At 56.3% G+C, this 19,487-nt stretch overlaps 1 protein-coding gene across 1 annotated transcript; it reads right to left on the reverse strand.

The window, feature by feature from the left end:
- Window positions 1–9,278: 9,278 nt before the first annotated feature.
- Window positions 9,279–18,590, reverse strand: SLC22A11 (solute carrier family 22 member 11; the record flags this gene model as incomplete). Its single annotated transcript, XM_084252481.1, has 8 exons — window positions 9,279–9,502; window positions 10,259–10,473; window positions 12,130–12,245; window positions 13,673–13,796; window positions 15,333–15,501; window positions 15,600–15,754; window positions 16,520–16,623; window positions 18,201–18,590. The coding sequence occupies 8 exons, from the start codon at window positions 18,588–18,590 to the stop codon at window positions 9,390–9,392; spliced, it is 1,386 nt and encodes a 461-aa protein (XP_084108607.1). The 3' UTR covers window positions 9,279–9,389.
- Window positions 18,591–19,487: the final 897 nt, after the last annotated feature.

Below are 19,487 nucleotides of genomic sequence, written 5' to 3' on the forward strand. Positions count from 1 at the left end.
CACTGGTTCCTCAGATCTGCATGCTGTGGCTTGTTGGGCCTGTTGGTCAACCTGGGAGCCCAGGGCTTCCTGCTCTGTAGAGGCTGGGGTGTCTGGAAGCCCAGTGCTGCCTCAGCCAAGGCCTCAGTATCAATGCAGCCATAGGCTGCTTCGTGAGGCTCACTGTCGACCTCGACCCTGGATCCTGGGACTTTGTCCAGGAGATGATGGCTGCTCGGCCTCAGGCACCGAAGGCTGGTGTGTGGGGAGCCCTAGTCAGGGTGCGGGTGCCCTAGTCAGGTGTGCCCCAGTGTGTTTGGTTTGGGGCTTGAGGTTCAAGTCGGGGCCCCAGGCTGCGTTGGGGAGTAAATGTGGGGTCAGGAGCCCTAGGCCCGTTCCTATGGCTGCTGGCAGTAGGGTCCATGTTTCCCAGGGTGCTTCTACTATGGCTTGAAGTCCATGTTGCGACCCCAGGCCAGTGGGCTTGAGTCAACTGGTCAACCCCAAGGTCCAAGGCTCAGTCCAGCTGTGCCAGATTCGGAGACTCGGGAGCCAAAACTGGTTTGAGTTGGTGTAGGGTAAGGTAAAAAATCAGGCTTTTCTGCCCTCCCGCCATCAGGATAGATAAGGGAACCCTGTGATCCTGAATGCATGCCTGATGGCGGGCACCTGGAGTGGGTACACCTGGGCTAAGACTGTACTTTTAAGGGCAGCGTCACGGGGACGCCAGCAGAAGCTGAAGCAGAAGCCGAAAGAGAAGCCGAGAAGCAGCAGAACGAACGCCAGAGAGCCCAGATAGAGTGAAGACTTGCTGGGGGCTGGGAGGCTGGCAGGCCTCCTGGAGGCCTGCCAGCCTCCCAGCCCCCCAGCACCCCTGCCTGCCATATGCCTGGTGAACCCCAATAAAAGACCTGCAAAAACCCACTAAGGACTCTGACTTCTCCTTTACCCGGTCTGCATGGGATCAGAAAACCTGCACTGTGCCCTGTCCTACCTTTACAGTTGGGTTGTTGGGTGAACTGGGAAGCCCAGGGTGGTTCGAGTGGGGCCTGTGGGTTTTCAGAAGGGCCCCAGTGGGGGTCCGGGTCATCCTGGCACATGGGGCTGGGCTGCAGAATTCTGCTTCACATAGGCTACAGGTTTCCCTTGGACCTGCAGGCTGCGGCCAGTGGGGCCTGCTGGTCAACCTGGGAGCTCTAGTCAAGGTGCAGGTGCTGCGCCGCTCAGGTCTGGGGCACCCCCCAGTGTGCTTGGTAGGCATCTTCAGGTCCATCGGGGCCTCGGGATGCTTTGGGGAGTGAATGTCAGACTGGGAGCCCTAAGCTCATTCCTGTGGCTGCTGTTGGTGGGGGTCCGTGATGCCCAGGGTGCTTTGCCCTCGAATCTTGACATTCTATCTGAGAGTTGCTGGATCTTGGGCCTCCGGATCCACAGACTTGTAATAACGGGTTTCTCACTTAAACTTGGAGCTCCAGGTGGTCGATGTGGTTTCTCCTTACTCCATAGCCTCTGACAGGGCCCTTTTTTTTTTTTTTAAATAATAAATTTTATTTTTATATTCCCCATACAATTGCAACCCCCCCATTCTGACCCCAATCCCTCCCCTCCCACCCCTCACCCCCCAAAAAGTGTCTCTGGTTCATAGTTTTTTGTTGATTTTGATTTTCGCTTTCTTATAGTTATTCATTTTTCTGGTCCCTTATTTAAGTTTTCTAGATTCCTGCTATGAATGAGACCATCCGGTATTTTTCTTTTTCTTTTTGGCTTATTTCACTGAGCATGATCCCTTCCAGCGCCATCCATGTTGCTGCAAATTGCATGTGTTTATCTTTTTTGAATGCTGAGTAATATTCCATGGTGTATATGGACCACATCTTCTTGATCCAGTCATCTATTTTTGGGCATTTGGGCTGTTTCCAAAGCTTAGCTATTGTAAACAGTGCTGCTATAAACATAGGGGTGCAGGTGTTCTTTGGAATTGATGTTTCTGTGTCCTTTGGGTAAATACCTAGGAGTGGAATTGCTGGATCATATGGAAGCTCTATGTTTAGTAGGTCCAGAAATCTCCACACAGCTCTCCATAGTGGTTGGACCAGTTTGCACTCCCACCAACAGTGCAGAAGAGTTCCTTTTTCTCCACACCCTCGCCAACACTTGTTGTTGCTAGTTTTTTTAATATGTGCCATTCTCACTGGTGTAAGATGGTATCTCATGGTAGTTTTGATTTGCATTTCCCTGACAGGGCCTTTTGAACAATTTTGGGCCACAGTCTTGTGTGGTTGGGTCAAACTGTCAACCTCAGAAATCAAGTTTCTGTACTGCCAATGACAGCTGCCTCGCATCAGAGCAGTCAGTTGGTTCGTGTGGGACTCTTAATTGAACTGGGAGCCCCAAGGTGGTTCATATGGGGCCTGCTTGTTTACTTATGTACCCTGGGCCAGGACCGGATTGATCGTCTGGATAAAGGGCCTCAGCCACGTGAACCTGGTTGCAATTTGCTACAGGTTGATCTCCGTCCCCTGGCTGGTCTGATGGGGCCCTCTGATTTATATGGGTGCCTAGTCTCTATGTGGGCGCTCTTGGCTATAGATTCTCAGGTCCCCCAGCCTGCTTTGGATTCGGCTTCAGGGTAATTCAGAGCCCCAGGCTGGTTTGGTGGGGCCAACTGCTCCACTAGGAGCCTGAGTCTCGGTCCAAGGTGAGCCTGCTACTGGGCCTTGTGAGCCAAAGGCTGGTTCTAGTAAGATTTTGGTTGAACTCAGAGCCCCAGGGTGGTTTGAGGGGGGACTCTGGTTTGCATATATGCCCCAGACAAGATTCAGTTCATCCTGACTAATGACCCTCAGCAGTATAAGCGTGGTTCCGATGAGCGGCAGGTGTAACTCGGACCCAGGCTGGTGCTGATGGAGCCTGCTCGTCGACCTGGTAATCCTAGGCTCGGTACAGCCTGTACCCACTGCTGGCCTCAGGAGCCACAGAATGGTTTGTGTGGGGCTCTCAGTTGAACTCAGAGCCCCAGGGTGGTTTGAGGGTGGCCTGTTGGTCAACCTGGTGGTCCTAGGCTCAGTTCGGGTGCTGCTGGCTTTTGAGACTTGGGAGTCCCAGCCTGCTTAGGATAGAGCCTCAGGGCCAATTCAGAACCCCAAGCTGGTTTGGGGGGGGGGCAACTGGTCAAATTCGGAGTCCAAGGTTCTGTCCATGCTGTTCTGGTTGCTTTGATTTGGGTCTGCTGGTTTACCTATGTGTTCCAGTCTGGGTCCTGATCGTACTAGCTAACAGGCTTTAGCAGCCTAAGCCTGCTTCAATTGGGGTTGCAAATTGAATTCAGACCCACAGGCGCACACTGATGGGGCTTTCTGGTTGACCTAGGAGCCCTAGGCTAGGTATGCATGCTGCTGGCTCAGCCCATTATCCCCAGGCTGCTTGCTAGGCCTCTCAGGTCCAAGTCTTAGCCCCAGTCTGGTTTGGTGAGGCCTCATGGTCAAACTTGAAGGCCTAGGCTTGCTACATTTGCCTATCTTGTTCCAGGAGCCCCACTGTGCTTCAAATAGGGCTTCAGATCTGAGCCAAAGCCCCAGGCTGGTTTGGTGGGGTCAACTGTTCAACCTCAGAGAACAAGGCCTAGTCTGGGCAGTACATGGTTCTGGGCCTTGGGAGCCACAAGCTGGATTTAGTTAGGCTGTTGGTTGAACTTGGAGGCCCAGGATGGTTCAAGTGTGTCCTGTTGTTTACCTACGTGCCCCAGGTGGGATTGGGGTCATCCTGGCTTGTTTACCTTAGCAGCATAAACCTGGTTTAGATGGGACTGCAGGTTGAACTCAGATTCCCAGGCTGGTGCTGACAGGGCCTTGTGGTCCACCTGGGAGAGCCACCCCTTCCCACCCTCAGGTCTCAACCTGCCTGGTCTCTGCAGGCTTTTATGTTCACAACCCTCACTGCCCCTTTTGGAAAAGAGCTCACCTGTCTCAAAAACCTCTGTCCACTGTCACACCTGCAGCAGCACCAAGTTCGCCGTGTCTTCCTATCGCTAGATGGGCCCAAAGACTTGCGGCCCAATTCCCGGCCTCCCACCGAATGTCCCCCACCCAAGCTGGCCAGTGCGGATGGGCAGCTCTTCAAGAAATTGCCAGCCTGTTTTCCAAAGTGGTTGTACCACTTTACAGTCCCACATCTGTTCCCCACTCTCGCCTACTCTTGGTCTTTTTAATTTTTGCCGTAGTGGTGGGCTGTGGTGGCATTTGTTGTGGTTTTAATTAGCATTTTCCTGGAGATGTGGGTCGTCTTTCCCTGTGCTCATTTGGAACCCACAGATTCTCTGGTGAATCAGATGTTCAAACCTTTTGTCTGTTTTAAAATCAGGTCTCCCTTGTTTATTGCTGAGTTGAAGTGTCTTTATCTCCTCCAGCCTCAAGTCCCGGGTCAGGCACAGTGCTCAGAAACGTCTTCTCCAATTTTGCGACCTGCCAGGTCATTTGTGTGATGTGTCTTTTGGAAAGCAAATTTTTTCGTTTTTGTGAAGCCTAAAATATCGGGGCGGGGGGTTCTTTTTTAGTTCATATTTTTGTGTCTCATTTAAGAAATTTTTACCAAAACCAAGGTTCTAAGACTTTCTCCTGGGATGTCAGCTTTTACCTTTAGGTCTATGATACATTTATTTATTTATTTATTTTTATAGAGGCATGTTTTATTTATTTATTTATTTTATTTGTTTGTTTGTTTTAGTTTATACAAGCACTGGGTACAGTCAGAAGTGCGGGAAGGTGAGAGAATTCACCAGAGCCAGAGCGGGGAGCAGAGCAGGCAGAAGGACCGAAGGACACTGCTGAGGGGAGCAGCGGGCGGCAGGAGAGGTCTACGCGCCATGCGGGACCCTCCTCCGGTGGCCGGGGAGCAGCCGGGGATCGAACCGGCGCTGCAGAGGCTGCGGGCAGCTTCGCAACCCAGCGCTCAACCGCTGCACCACCGGGGAGGCCCAGGTCTATGATACATTTAAAGTTAATTTCCTCCATGGTGTGAATTAGGGCTGAGTTTCTTTTCCCTCCCTCCCTTCCTTCCCTACGCCTACCTACTTGTGCCAGCATTGCTTGTTGAAAAGGTTATCCTTTCCCCATTTAATTTATTCACCACTGAAAATCAATTAATATTACATGCAGGGTCCTATTTCTGAACACTCAGTTCCTTTATATCAAACAAAAACTGTCCCAATTTGTTCTTTGCTTTTTCATATAAACTTTAGGATGAGGTTGTTGATTTATACCAAAAAAAAAAAAAAAAAAAACAACAAAAAGCAAAAAACCAAACCACTGCATTTGACTGACCTCAAATCTACAGATTAATTTATGAAAAATTGATTTTTTGAAAACAGTGAGTCTTCCAATCCATGAAAATAGTCTATCTCTCCATCTGTTTGGGATTTCTTCAAGTCTGCCAGCATAGTTTGTAGTTTTCAGCTCATAGATCTTGTCTGTCTTTGCTTGAACCCATCCCTAGGTATCACATTTTCCCATGCTGTTGTTAAGTGGCCTGTGTCAGACTCCTCTGTGTCTGCCTGTTCCCGGCGTGCAGAAATGCCACCCACTGACCTTGTGTCCTGCAGCCTTCATAAGCTCAATAGTTTGAATAACATTTGTTTAGATTTCTTAGGATTCCTACATGATGTCATCTGTGAATAAGGTCAGTTTATGCCTTTTCCTAATCTGTACATATTCTGTTTATTCTTCTTGCCATAGTGCACTGACCAAGGCTCATGCTGGCCGGGTTCCTGACCTTAAGAGGGAAGCATTCACTCTTTCCCCAGGTGTGGTGCTACCCCAGGTCTCCCTAGGTGCCCTTTATTAGGCTGAGAGAGTCCCTAGCCTTCCTGGTTTGCTGAGTTGTTTATCAGGAATGAAGGCTGCGTTTTGTCAGAGGCCCTTCCCATATCTATTGATGTAATCATATGCTTTTCTTCTACAGTTTGTTAACAATTTCATTTGTTGCTCTAGATTTTAAATATTAAACCAACCGGTGTTCCTGGGATAAACTCTCATTTATATATTGAATATATTGTTGGGTTCAATTTTCTAAATATCTGTTAAGAATTTTTGTGTCTATGTTCACAAGAGATACTGGTTTACAGCTGTCTTTCCCTCTAATGTCTGTTTTCTGGTTTTGGCATCAGGTAACACTGGTTTCAAAGTATGAGCTGGGAAGTCTAATTTCTTTTTTAATCTTCTGGGAAGTCTTGTGTAAAACTGATATTATTTCTGGCTTCAATATTTGGCAGAGCCCACCAGTGAGGCCATCTGGGCCTGGAGTTTTTCTCTGTGGGAAGATTTTAAAGCATAAATTCTGTTTCTTTACTATATATAAGGCTAATGCTGTTATCTGTTTCTTCATGAGTGAGCTTTGGTAGTTTGTGTCCTTGAAGCAATTTTTTATAGTTCATCTAAATTGTCAAATTATCTGATGGTAAAATAGTGCACATAATATCCCATATCATTCCAAGTCTGTGGGACTTGGTGATGCCTCTCCCATTCCTGACGTTGAAATGTGTCTTTTCTCTTGTTTTCTTGATCAATATAGCTAGAGGCTTGTACATTTTGTGATCTTCTCAACGAAACAGCTTCAGGTTTCATTGATTTTCCAACTTTCTATTTTTCCCATTTCTGCTCTTTATTATTTCATCGCTTCCACCTATTTTAAGTTTAGTTTTTCTAGTCTCTTAAAGTGGATCTGAGCTGTTTGATCTATACCTTTCTTCCTTTCTAAGGGAAACATTTAATGACAGGAATTTTACTTGATCACTGCTTTAGCTTCATCCCACAAAATTTGGTATGTCATTTTAAAATATTTTCATTCAGTTCAAAATATTTCCCTTCTTGGTGATTTCTTCTTTTACCCATGGTTCCCTTAGAAATGTATTGGCATCTTGTAGCTCTCTCTCTGTTACTGTTTTTTAATTTAATTCCATGAGGATCAAAGAGCACACTGTGTGATTTGAATCCCACATATTTATTATAAGTGAGGCGAGGCTGGGAACCTACAGAGGCCTGCCGGTGGGTGTGACTTTTTCACTAGAAGGTTTTAAGCCGACCAGGGATTTGAGTGCATTTCTGGATAAGCTTCATGACAGTTAGACCCCTGGGACCAGTCTGTTGGAACCTGGGTCTCTGGGTCTGTCTGGATCCTGCCCTGACCTGGTCTGCTCAAAAGGCTCAGAGGTGAGAAACCCACGGCCGCAGTTTTTTGGGAAGTGAGTTGCGTGACTGAGTGAAGGTGTGAAGACCCACGCCTGGCAGGGGAGCCAGAGGACGCCTCCAGTTAAGGAAGTGACCCCGAGGGCAGCGGGGCTGGCAGGCCTGAGAGTCTGACCAGGCAGGGAGAGCAGAGTGAGCAGGGAGAAAACCTTCAGCCTTGCAGATGGCCTGGCCACCTGCTCAGCTGTCTGGGGCACGGCCAGCCTCCAACTGGAGGGGCCACTCTCTGCCTCGTGGTCTTTGGCCGAAGACTCCGAGCAAGCAGGGGCTTCCTAGAGCCAGGTGCTTTCTGTAAGGACCCCCTCTCGCTGGCTCTCCTTGGCTGCTGCCGCCGACCCCCTAGAAAGAGACAGCAGAGGTGGGTGGTGACGATGTCTCATGTTTGAGGTTCGGGGGCAGAACAGGGGTCAGACTTTATAGGAATAAAGGCTCCATGGGATTAGGGTTTTGTTGACTGCTGTGTACCCAAAACCTAGGACAGTGCCTGAAACAACCAGCTTCTTTGCTTCCTTAGCTGGGCACCCTTAGGCAAATTACAGAATCTCTCTGGTCTCTGTGGCTTTGGCAGTGAAATTGGACAGGGCCTGAGTGGAGCTGTTTTGCTGATTAAATAAGCTGCTGTTAAAACAACAGGGCTCATCAGCACAAGACAGGCCATGCTGCTCACCTGAGGCCGCCCACCAGCACCCACCTCACCCCAGGGCTGCCGGCTGGGGCCCTCTGGTGAGCACGCCCCCAGGGCTTTAACAGAATCACCTGCTTAGACCGGAAAATTACTCTAGGAGCCAGGCTGGTTTTAAACACCCGTTTTACAAAGCAGGAAGCGGAGCACAGAGTGATTCTGGCTGTGGACTAAGTGCAGGATACTCCTGAGAGCAGCCTGGAGGGCGCCAGCATGCTCCTGGAGGGGTTGGGAGGGTGCACCCGGCTGCCTGGCCAGGCACTCTCTGCGGGGTGATTTCAGAGTGGGGGTGGGGGGTGTCTCTATTGTCTGGTGTCAGTATTGGTGCCAGGTAAGTAAGTTGGCCAGGAGGGAAGCGTCCCAGGAGGGGGCTCTGGACCCGGCACTTTCCTGCCTATGGTTCTCGTCTCCCTGTCGGACCCGGGGGCATCTTCACCTCTCAGAGCCTCCCGCATGTGGTCGTGGTTAGATGGTCTCTGAAATGGCAGACTTGACGCCCTCAAGAGCCCTCATGCGGTTGCCCCGGTGTGGCGTCGGGAAGTGCTCACGACAAGCCCACTGCCAGCCATGGGGCAGCGGGCCCGGCCCAGCCAGCCCTCTCCGCCCAGGATGCCCTCTGACCCCGGGCTCTCTGACCCAGGCCTGCCGCCACTCTTGCAGCCCCATCCAGATACACCAGGGGTGAGAGGGCACCCGGCCCCGCTCCCAGGGCGGCCAGGGGTCACTCACTGGCTCTCCAGGTCCTGGATGGTGTCAGGGAGTGGAAGCCCCTGGGTGTCTGGGAGGAAGATCAGGAGGAAGCTGGCCACGACGGGGACTATGCCGTAGAAGAGGGGAGGCAGCAGGGACAGGGTCTGCTGAGTCATCCTGACCAGGGGGGCCACGGCGGCTCCCAGCCGACTCATTGACATTATCAGGCCATCTGACGTCATCCTGTGGGGGAGGGACCCAGCCCTTTCACGGCTGCCACTCTGGGGGGCTTTACCGGAGTGGGGAGCCTCTTGACTGGGAGGGAACGCTGGGCTGAAGGAGCTGCCCTCCACAAGGTGTCCTCCAGCGCCGCCCCCTCTGGGGAGCCCACCTAGATTTTTCCATGCAGAGGGGCCTCTGCTTCCTGGGAGCATCTGGAGTCCTTCCTGGGAACTCCCTGGACCCACCCTGCTCTCCCTGGTCTTAAGTCATTTGGGGGCTCCTGGGGGGCCACTGAGCTCCCAGTTTGGGCGTTGCATGTACTATCAACCGCATCTATACGTGTACACGAGAGGAAGGTAGAACAGGAGCAGGCAGGGCAGCGAGCGCCATGAGTGAAGGGAGGGGCTGGACTGGGCCCCTAGGAAGCCGGGTCCCAGCCTAAGCTTCTTTGGAGGCGGTCCTCCTCCACCTTGGGGGCCAGGAGGTGTGTACTCAGTTCTATGGCGGCAGCTGGGGCCCCTCAGTGCCCCCCAACCCCATGTACTGCAGGGTGCCCAGCCCCCCACCCCACAGCCCACCTACCGCAGCGGAGTTGGGAAGAGCGTTGGCCTGTAGAGGCTGAAGAAGCTCAGGCTGATGCCCAAACAGCCCTTCCCCAGCACAGCGAAGCCCACACGCAGCACCTGCAGGTCTGTGGGGGGGCAGGGGAGGGGGGTCTGCTGAGTGGCCAGGCCAGCCTGGGCCAGAGAGGTCCGGCAGTGGGGGGCAGGGCAAGAAGCCAGGCGGGTGGGGGCGGGGAGCATGGAGGCAGTCATGGGGTCGCTGCAGGCCCGCCCCCTGTTGGTGTGGTCAGGCAGGGCTCTTTGGGCCCCTGGGGTGCTGCTTCCTGGGGAGAGAAGGTCATGCCAGCCCAGGCCCCCTGCTGGGCCCTGCCGGCTCACTGCCCCCATCCCTCAGCCTGCCTGCAGGGACCCCCGACCGGCCGCCCTCCACCTGCGGGCCCCTGCGGCCTGCCCGTGGGGCTCTGAAGAGTCCTCCAGACTGTGAAGGGCTTGTCTCTGAAAGTCTCTGAGGGCTGCGTGGGGTTCACTGGGCTACCTCAGCCCCTCCCGGCTGCTCCTTGTCCTTTGGGGTCCCCCCTGCTTCGGCTGCCACGAGGCTGCATGACCCTGGCTCTGCCCCAGACCCCTGCCTCAAGCAATAAGGGGACCTGGAGAGGGTTCCCAGGGCACCACAGCTTCGTTCCAAAGAAGAGTCAGTCCGGGCCTGGGGCAGCCCCAGCTCTGCTTCTGGAACAAGCTTCTCTGGCCTCTCTGCGGGCAACCAGAGCCTCTCGGCCTCCAGCCCCTTCTGGTCATGGCAGGCTCCCGTCCCCACCCACGGGGCAGGTGGTGGGCGCAGGGACTGGCAGGACGCCCACACCCTGTGGTCAGCAGCTGCACCTCACCTGGCGGGACCAGCACGTTGGCCAAAATGGACAAGCCGCTCGCAGCCTGGAAGGTGGCCAAGGCCACGCGGCCCCTGAAGAACCTGAGGAAGAAGGCGAGGGTGGCCCAGCCCAGGAAGTCCACGGCCCCGAAGAGGACCTGGAGGAGGAAGGTATTGCCGCCCAGGCTCTGCAGATCCAGGACCAGCCCGTGGTAGGAAAACATCAGCGAGAAGCTGCAGGCGAGACGAGAGGCCCCCACGAGTGCCCCAGCCTGCGCCCCCAGGCTCGCCCCCCAAGTTGGCTGCCCGCAGCACCCCAGCCTGCGGATGTGGGCCAGCCCCCAGGGTCCCAGGAGGGGGTGCAGTGCCTGCACCCACTGAAGACCCCGCCCCTACCCTGTGGCCGGGCCTGGGGTCGGGCCCAACTGCCCGGGCTCTGCCTTTGTCTCTCGTTCCTGGTCACACCCCGGCTCCCGCCCGCCAGCTGAGACCTGGAGGCCCCGCCCCCACGCCAGCGCCTCTGTCTTGAACGGTGGGATTGATAGTAGACAGGGCCGTGCTGCCCCCAGGGCGGGCAGTCACTCCCGGCAGCTCCGCCACAGCTGGGGAGAGCATCCCCCACACATCTGCTTGTACCAGAGGGACCACTCATAGGGGTCCCCCACTTCCAAGGCCCACCAGGGCCTTGCTTGACCACATCTTGCTGCTCCTTCCTCGCCCCTCCCTCCCCTGCCCTTCCTCCCTCTCCTCCCCACCCCTGTGTTCTCCTTCCCTTGGCACCTCTCCTCCCTGCGTCTCCACAGGAGGTGATCCCCAGTGCCCGCTCCCAAGACCTACAGCTCTGCTGGGACGCTCATCCCATCCCCCCTCGGTGTCACCTGATTGCTGTGCCCAGTGGGCGCCTGTCACCTGCCGCCCCTGCGGGGGCACCCCCTGGCCGCCCGGCGCTGCACTGCATTCCGTGGAGTCCACGGTGCTTCCCGGCGTCGTGAGGGTGACCGGAAGGCAGCACTGCAGCAGCCGCCACGCTGGGACTAGAGCCTCAGCTGCTGCTAGCTGGGGTCACCGCACAGGTGGGGACAGCCAGGAGGCGCTGCCAGTCCCGCCTGTGATCTGAGGACAGGGTCGCCCAGCGCCCGGGAAGGCAGCATGGAAGGGCTTTGAGGGAAGGGCCCACCTCCTTCTAATTTATCAAGGGGAAAAAAAAAAACCGTTTTCTCCATGCTCTGTTCTAACAGGCGGCACATGTTTGCCTTTGTAACCCACCTGTGGTTAAATATAGCCGAAAATAAAGCATTATTTTGAGACTAAGTCCCCATCAAACCTGACTTTCCCTCTTCAGCATGCATTTCTGCAAGACTTTTAACTGAATTTGTTTCACAGGCTTTTTCACAGGGGGCCTCCTGGGGTGGGCAGGAGTCCTTGCTGAGTGGCAGGCTTGGGGGACCCCTGGAGAGGAGGTGGCCCTGCCTGGGCTCAGACAGCGGCTCCGTCTCCCGGGGCAATCAGACGCCCCCGGGCACTGTCCATCTGTGAAGTGGGGAGTGAGTGCGCTGATCTCATGAGCGTGTCCAGGGGTGCTGGTAACTGCACGTGCTGTCCTCTCTGAGTGTGGCTGTTGCTGAGTGGGGTGCCCTCTGCTCCCCGGGGCACTGTGCTTTAGGGATGTGGGTCTGCCTTTGCCCTGGGCGCCATCCTGGCCCCGGGCTGCCCCCCCACCTGCTGCCTCCTGCAGGGCCCTCCTGACCACTCCTGCTCACGCTGCCCCTTCTGCCCCTGGGGTCTGCCTGGCCTGGCCAGAAATGCACCCGTGAGTCTGCAGGTGCTGGTTTCCCCGGGACAGCCTGGCACCCCTAGCCCTCCGCAGGAAGGGTGATGGAGATCACATACATCACTGCGAACAGGCTGCAGAGTCTCTTGCGGAGCAGGGGTACGCAGAACAGGTCCAGCACTGCCCCCTGGGCCCTCGCAGAGGCCACCTCCTCCTGCATGCTGGACCTCAGCACCTCCGGGGAGAAGGGGACAGGGTGAGCATTGGGGGTCACCCTGCCACACCCCCATGCCAGGGAGTGGGGGTCCAGGTGGGCGGAGTGATGGGGGAATCTGACAGCTACGAGCTGGGCTCTCCCGCAGACCTGGCCCAACTACCCTGAAAGAGTCCTCTGTCCCAGCTGCGGCCCTCTTAGCTACGGGCTGCCAGCTGCTTGGGGCAGTGACTCCACAAAGCCCCTCTTCTTCAGGGCATGCCCACTCCAGCCCCCCTGGATCCTCACCACACCCCAAGTGCCCCATCAGTCTTCGTGGGCCTGGTCTGCTCTAGTTTGCCTCCACATGGAAGCCTTCCCTGTTCCTACTGCCCCCAGGGAGCTCTGTGTCATCCCTGGCACAGCTGTCTTCAGAGAAGCGCATCCTGTTCCCCCACACACACCGAGAAACCCTGAGAGGTGAGTGTGCAACAGGTGTGGATTAAGGTGATTGATGAGGGAGATGCTGAGGCGAGGAAGGTGCTGATAATGCTTGCACGGTTGTTATTGGTGGCAGTAGTAGTAATGATGGTGATGATGGCAACGATGACAGTAATGGCCATGGTGTTGATGGTGTTTTGCAGAGATGCTAATGATGGTGTTAGTGATGGTACTGGGGACGCTGGCGGTGATGAAGTCGCAGCTGCGAGTGGGGGTGGATGTGACAAGGTGATGGTGGGTGTGTAGATAGTTGTAATGCCGTTGATGGTGTTGGTACCAGTGGTATTGTTATTATTGTTGGTAGTTATAGTAGTTGTGTTTGTGTAGAAAGTGGTGGTAAAGGCAGGTTTAATGTAAGTGGTGGTGCAACTGCTTATGGAGGTGATGATGGAGGTGATGATGGTGATGGTGGTGATGATGGAGGTGATGATAGAGGTGATTATGGAAGTGATGACGGTGGTGATGATGGAGGTGATGATGGTGATGAAGGTGATGATGGTGATGATGGAGGTGATGATGGAGGTGATGATGATGATGGAGGTGATGATGGTGATGGAGGTGATGATGGAGGTGACGATGGAGGTGATGATGGAGGTGATGCTGATGATGGAGGTGATGGTGGTGATGATGGAGGTGACGATGGAGGTGATGATGATGACGGAGGTGATGATGGTGATGGTGGTGATGATGGAGGTGATGATGATGACGGAGGTGATGATGGAGGTGATGATGATGACGGAGGTGATGATGGTGATGGTGGTAGTGGTGAGGATGATGGTGGTAGTGGTGGTGGTGATGATGATGATGATGACAGAGATGTAAAAGTGACAACAGTGGTGTTGACATGGGTGTTCTGTAGCGATCCTGATGGTGTGGAGGTTGTGATGGGTGGTAATGGTGAAGCTGGGACAACAGATCAGCAGATGTCCTTCCCCAGGTCAGGGCTGATACAAACGGCCATGTCTCACCTCTATAGTCAGCGTATTTTTGGCTTCCTTTTGGCCATTTATTCTGGCCACCTTTTGGAGTTCCCGAAGTGCTTGTTCTGGTTTATCCATGATAATCAGCCACCGGGCAGATTCTGGCAGCCACCTGTTGAAGAAGCAAGTGTGCTTGGCGGGTCCTCTGCTTTCTTCATAGATCCCAGCCTCGTCCCCCAGGGCAGGTGCAGGGCAGGGGGGAAGAGGAGGGTGGCTGGCAGCAGATCCTCGGCTGCAGTGGGAGTGAGTGAAGGCAGCGCCTCTCCCTCTGCACCACTGCTGCACCTGCTGCCCGTGGTATGACTGATGTTTTTCGGGCTCTGATGGTTTTCAGAGCAAGAGGAGGCCCAGCGCCTGGCTGTGCTGTTTTCCCTGTGCCACCCTGGCTTCCTGGCTGCCAGGCAGCTGCCCTGGCATGGTGACTGTGCCCATTTCTATGACAGAAAGCACAAATCATGCTGAATTAAAACAACACACATTTTTTAAAAAAATCACATTTAAAACATCCAGAAACAACTAGAAACAAGAGATTTTTATTAAAGTATTTTGCTTCGTCCCAGCCAGGGGGCAGATAAGCCAGGAGAAGTGTCTCCTTGGTGAAGAGAACAATTTTCCTGGCCCACAGGAGCTCGGCCATCACCACCACCACCACCACCACCACCATGCAGGGAAGCTCAGAATATCACAGGTACCTGGACACAGTGGGGAAAGGAACCAGGCCTGGGCTCAAGCCCTTTGGCACTCACCAGCTGTGTGGCCTTGGGCTAGTCACTGAACCTCTCTGGGCTTTAGTCCCTCATCTGAAAACAGCGATAACATCGTCTTCCTCAGCGTTAATCCACACCTGGCATTACCAACAGCACCTTTGACACAACCAGTGTGACTGGGGAGGCAGAATAAGTGTGACTATGGCATGGTCTTCCTTCTTGCTGTTGAGGTAATGAACTCCGTGCGGCCAGTGTTTTACTGCCGATACAACCCCAGTGTCTAACCCCGTTTGGCACGGGGCAGGGGTGCAGTGCACATTTGAGAACGAGTGGGTGAGTGCTGATTCTCTGCCGCCCGCAGCTGGCTCACCTGGGCCAGGTGTGTTCGACTCTGACTTCGGTCACAAGAGGAGTTACAGGGACGGAATCTGTGTCTGTTTCATGCTCTCCCTCCAGTCCCCACCCAAGCTGGCATCTAAGACCTTGGGGATTTTCACAGCACCCAAAGCAAGAGTCACCTCGCCCCATGCCCGTCGCGAGTCCACGGGTCAGGCAGGCGGGCGATGTGGCCGAGGGGGCCCAAGGGGCGCAGGGCAGCTGTCGCTCACCTCTGCCTGAATTTGGTCTGGGCCCCCGGGATCGCCCAGTTTCTCAAGGTAGAAATATTATTTTTATTTCTTTGTAAATATCTCCCAATTTTTCAGTGTTGGTGACTAGTCACGAATATGTTTTTTAATCATCATTTGAGCCACCGCTGAGCTGGCCAGTCAGTGCCCGTCCAGGCTGGGTGGGACATCAGACCTGCCCCTCCCGGGGAGGGCCTCATGTCATCGCCATGGTGACCATCAGCATCTTGGGGCCCATGGCCTGCTGAGGTGGTGGGGGGAGGAGCTCTGGTCCCCTTCTGAACAGTGAGGTTCTCCCCACTGCCCCGTACCAACCAGGATAGCAGGAAGACAGCAAACAAGGGCACCGTCACCGCCAGCTGGAGGGCACGCCAGTCCCGCAGGGCGAAGGCCAGGCCGCCCAGGGTCATCTGGCCCAGGCTGAAGGTGCACCCCAGGAGCATCACCGCGCCGTCCCTCCTGCGGGCTGAGATCCACTCCACCACTGCGAGGCCAGGCAGAGGCTGCAGGTGAGCACCGTGGGCAGCGGCCTGGCCTCCCCCCGACCCCTCCGTGGCGGCTGCAGGCTGAGCCGGGACTCACAAAGGGTGTTCATGGTCAGTAAAACGCCCGCCAGCCCAGAAGCGCTCAGAAATCGGAGGCAGCAGTAGGTGAGGAAATTCAGGGCATAGATGGTGCTGATATTGGCCACGGCCATCTGCAGGCAGCTCCAGCTCAGAATCGGCCTCCGCCCGAACCTGTCCAGGAGACAGCATGGTGGGGCCGGGCAGAGGCTCATGCTTGCCACGCGGAGTGTGGGCAGCACCCCTCCCCTGCCAGGCCCGGGGGGAGGGGGGAGGCGGGGAGTGGAGGCGGGAGCCTCCGGGCGTGCTGGTGGCTTGGGCAAGGGCACAGGTGCTGTGAGGGGAGGGGCTGAAGGTGTGACTGTGGGGCGTGAGGGAAGCAGAAGAAGGGGGGCTCACTTCTGGATCCAGTAGGGGGAAGGGGAGGCTCCCACATTGAAACTACAGGAGGGAGGAGAGGCCTGCCAGCTGCAGGGGGCCGTGGAGGGAGGGGCACTGCCAGCACTGCAGGAGGAGAGGAGACTCTGGACTAGGTCCGTGGGGCTGCAGCCCAGGAGAGGTGGGCGGTGGGAAGGCAGAGGGGAGGGGAGGCGGGTGGAGCAGGAGTGAAGAAGGCAGGAAGGGGGGAGAGTAATTCTATTTTCATAGCACATCACGTCCTCAGAAGGCGTCGCTCCCTGAGGCACACAGTAGGTATTCCAGAAAGGTCTGGGCTGCGGGAGGCAGCACCGGCCACAGCAGGTGTGCAGGGCCATGCTCTCCTATAGCTCCACCTGCCTCCAGGTTCAGGCACTGCCCCTGGGGACCTGGGCTCCCGGCCAGACCCTGACTGAAGAGGGGAAACCCCCCTCCTAGGAACTTGGACGTTCACCCAGTAGTTCCGCCGCCCCCACCATGCTCATTCTGTTTTATGGGAGCAGGAGGGTTCGAGAAACTCACCGGTGGGACAGGAGGCCCCAGGTGATGGACCCTGCCAGGATCCCAGCCATGTAGACAGACTGGCTGACGAACTTCAGGCCCCAGGAGCCGCACACCAGGTCCCACTGGAAGAGCAGGACAGCGTGCCAGCCTGGCTCTGGGGCGGGAACAGCAGCCAGGGGGCAGAGGTGGGCCAGCGTGGGCCTGGCAGAACGAGGGGGGCAGAGGCTGAACCACTGCCGGTGGGCTCAGTGACTTCCCACACTCGGCCGAGCCTGTTCCTCAGCTACAAATGACAAGGTTAGAAACTGAGCCCCCGTCCGTGCCCAGCAGGCAGGTTGGGAGGCTGGACTAGCGCGGGTTGCCTTGGGAACCAGCCACAAGACCCACCACCACGGGCAGAAACCAGCCCGGCTCCAGGAGTGCAGGAGCAGAGACCAGGACACGTTCTGTGCCAGAGGCCAGCACCTGAGACCAGACATCCCAGCAGATGCCTGGCACCAGCTGGCACCCCATGTTAGAAAGCCGGCGAGAACGGCGTGTAAGAGAGCCTCAAAGCCTTCTTGGGGTACGGACCCCTCCCGTCTCGCCCGCCGCTCCTCTTAGCAGTGTGTTTCAAAAAATCTGCCTTTTTTGTTCTCTGTCTCTGTTGAATTCTTTCACCCCCACACTTCCGGGGTCACCCGATATTTCTTCCCGCTACACACACGTCACTGCTCTCACGGGGCTCAGCCTGCCCAGGACCCTGGCCACCGCCCAAACAGCAAGTCCCCGTCAGTCCTTCCTGACAGCCTCGCTCCCCACTCTCCTTTTGTTTCCTGCTTGTCACCCAGATACTGGGGTCGGAGCCCCCCCAGACAGAACACTCTCCACCCTGCAAAGTGGCCTCTTGAAAATTCAATTCAGATCACGTCACCTCCCTGCCCCAAAGCCTCTGACGACTTCCCTTTGCACTTAAAGTTCAGGCTTCTCACCACCACCCACATGGTCCCCCCACCTTCCCCACCACCCTCGGGTCTGGACCCTCCCATTCTGTGCTGAGACACCCTGGGCCTGGTTACGACCCTTCAACACCCAGCCCTGCTCCCGCTTGCACCCCTGTCCTGGCTGGGCTCTCCCCACCTGCCAGGACAGATTCCTTCTCTCGACTGAAATGTCGTGGCTTCTGCTATCCCTCCCTTACCCGCAGGAACCCCTTTTTCCCCTGTGCTCACAGGATGCACCAGGAGCTTCGAGCCCAAGCTCCAGGCAGGACAGAAGACGGATGAAGACCCAGAATCCAGCCCCTGGCTGCCTGGGTCGAATGACGTTTCGGTAAATTTTAGCTGTGTGTCCTGGGGCAAGTTACTCAACCTCTCTGGGCTTCCATCTGATCACTATCACATGAGGACAACATTCAGACGCACCTCCTAAGACTGTGGGGAGACTGTGACCGTGGGGGACTCCTGGGGCAGCACCTTCCACTTAGAAAGTGCGTGGGGAGCCCTTGCCTTGCCCCGCTGACTGACGGTGAACCCACTGGTGGAGCCTGAGCTCCTTGAAGCCTCCCTGTCCATCCTGATCAGTCGGGACCATTGGGAGTGTCCGTCAACACGTGTGCAGGGAGTGGGCGGCAGTCCCAGGAACAGGGACGGGCAGCTCCTCCTGGCAGCCGCGGGGGCCAGCCATCGCGCCCCCAGGAAGGGGCTGCGGGAGGCCTTACCTCGGCCACGATGGTGGAGGTGAAGGTGCTGCGGTCGTACACCCAGCCGTCCAGACACGGCTCCGTGGCCGCCGCGCTCCAGTTGGCCGTGGCGTTGGGCTCCAGGAGCTGCCACTGCGGTTGGCGGAAGCGGAGACACTGGTGGGGCCCCTGGTTGGGCCCGGGCGGGATGGAGACGACCAGGAGGGCCTCGGGGGTGAGGTTCCCCGAGGCCTCAGAGCCATTGTCCAGGAGGGGCACCCAGCAGCGGTGGGCAGGGGTGGTGGCTAAGAAGTTCTCCCCCAGCAGGTGGGAAGGCAGCAAGAAGGAGGGGAGGAGCAGGGTGAGGATGTGCAGGGCCTGGAAGAGGCCGGTGCCCCCAACTCGCTCCAAGAGGTCCTCGAAGGCCATGGACAGAGCTGCTGTGCCCACGAGTTGGGTTTCTGGGCATCAGGGTCCTGGAGAGCTCGGGCTGCTCCCGGAGCCACGCGGGCCAGTGGGATCCCGGACACCAGACTCTGCTCGCTGCTGGCGGAGCAGGAAAGGCCCCTGCCGGGTAACCGGTCGAGTCAGTTCTGAGATGCCTGGAAACTGCTCCTCACCTGCATGGTAAGTGGTCACCAAGAGCGACAAAGAGTGACCACTCACAGGCACCGCCACTCGGAGCCGGGGCAAAGCTCCCGGACCACAGGTGCTCCAGGACCAGGAGCGAAAGGTCAAGTAGAGTGAACGAGAACAGCGAGATGAGATGTTGGGATGTTACTGAGTTACAGTGATGAAGGAAATGTCCCCTGGACCTTTGCCTCCGGGCCTCGGTTAAACTGTAATCTCAGCGTGGGTCCCGGCGAGAGGCGCCGCAGCAACACTGGCAACTCATTGCATTCCTTGAGCTGAACATCCAAAACTTGTGGCCTCTTCGGCCGGGGCCCTGGTGACAAACACCTCCAGCGGGCGGGCAGTCGGGCCGTGAGCTAAAGCACAGACGGGGGCGCCGAGCAGGGTCCTCCAGGGTGGGCTGCTCAGGGCGGCCTTTCTGACTGGGGGCCTCCCCAGACTGCACCAGGAGGGCCCCCCGCAGATGCACTATGGTGGGGAGTCTCCATTTCAAGTGCCAAGTTGCCTTTAAATTAGTGTGAGCCTCCCCCGCCCCCTCAGGGAGAAACCACTGCGATGACTTCCCGGCAGCCGCCCTAGTGCCTCACAGGCCTGGAGCTGGGCGGGCTGTAGACGGGGAGGCAAGGAGAGTTGCACCTCCCTGACCCAGTGTCTGATGCCGGCCTGGCTTGGGTAGAAGTGGGGACCGGTCCC

Source organism: Talpa europaea (assembly GCF_964194135.1).
Source record: "Talpa europaea genome assembly, chromosome: 1".
NCBI lineage: Eukaryota > Metazoa > Chordata > Mammalia > Eulipotyphla > Talpidae > Talpa > Talpa europaea.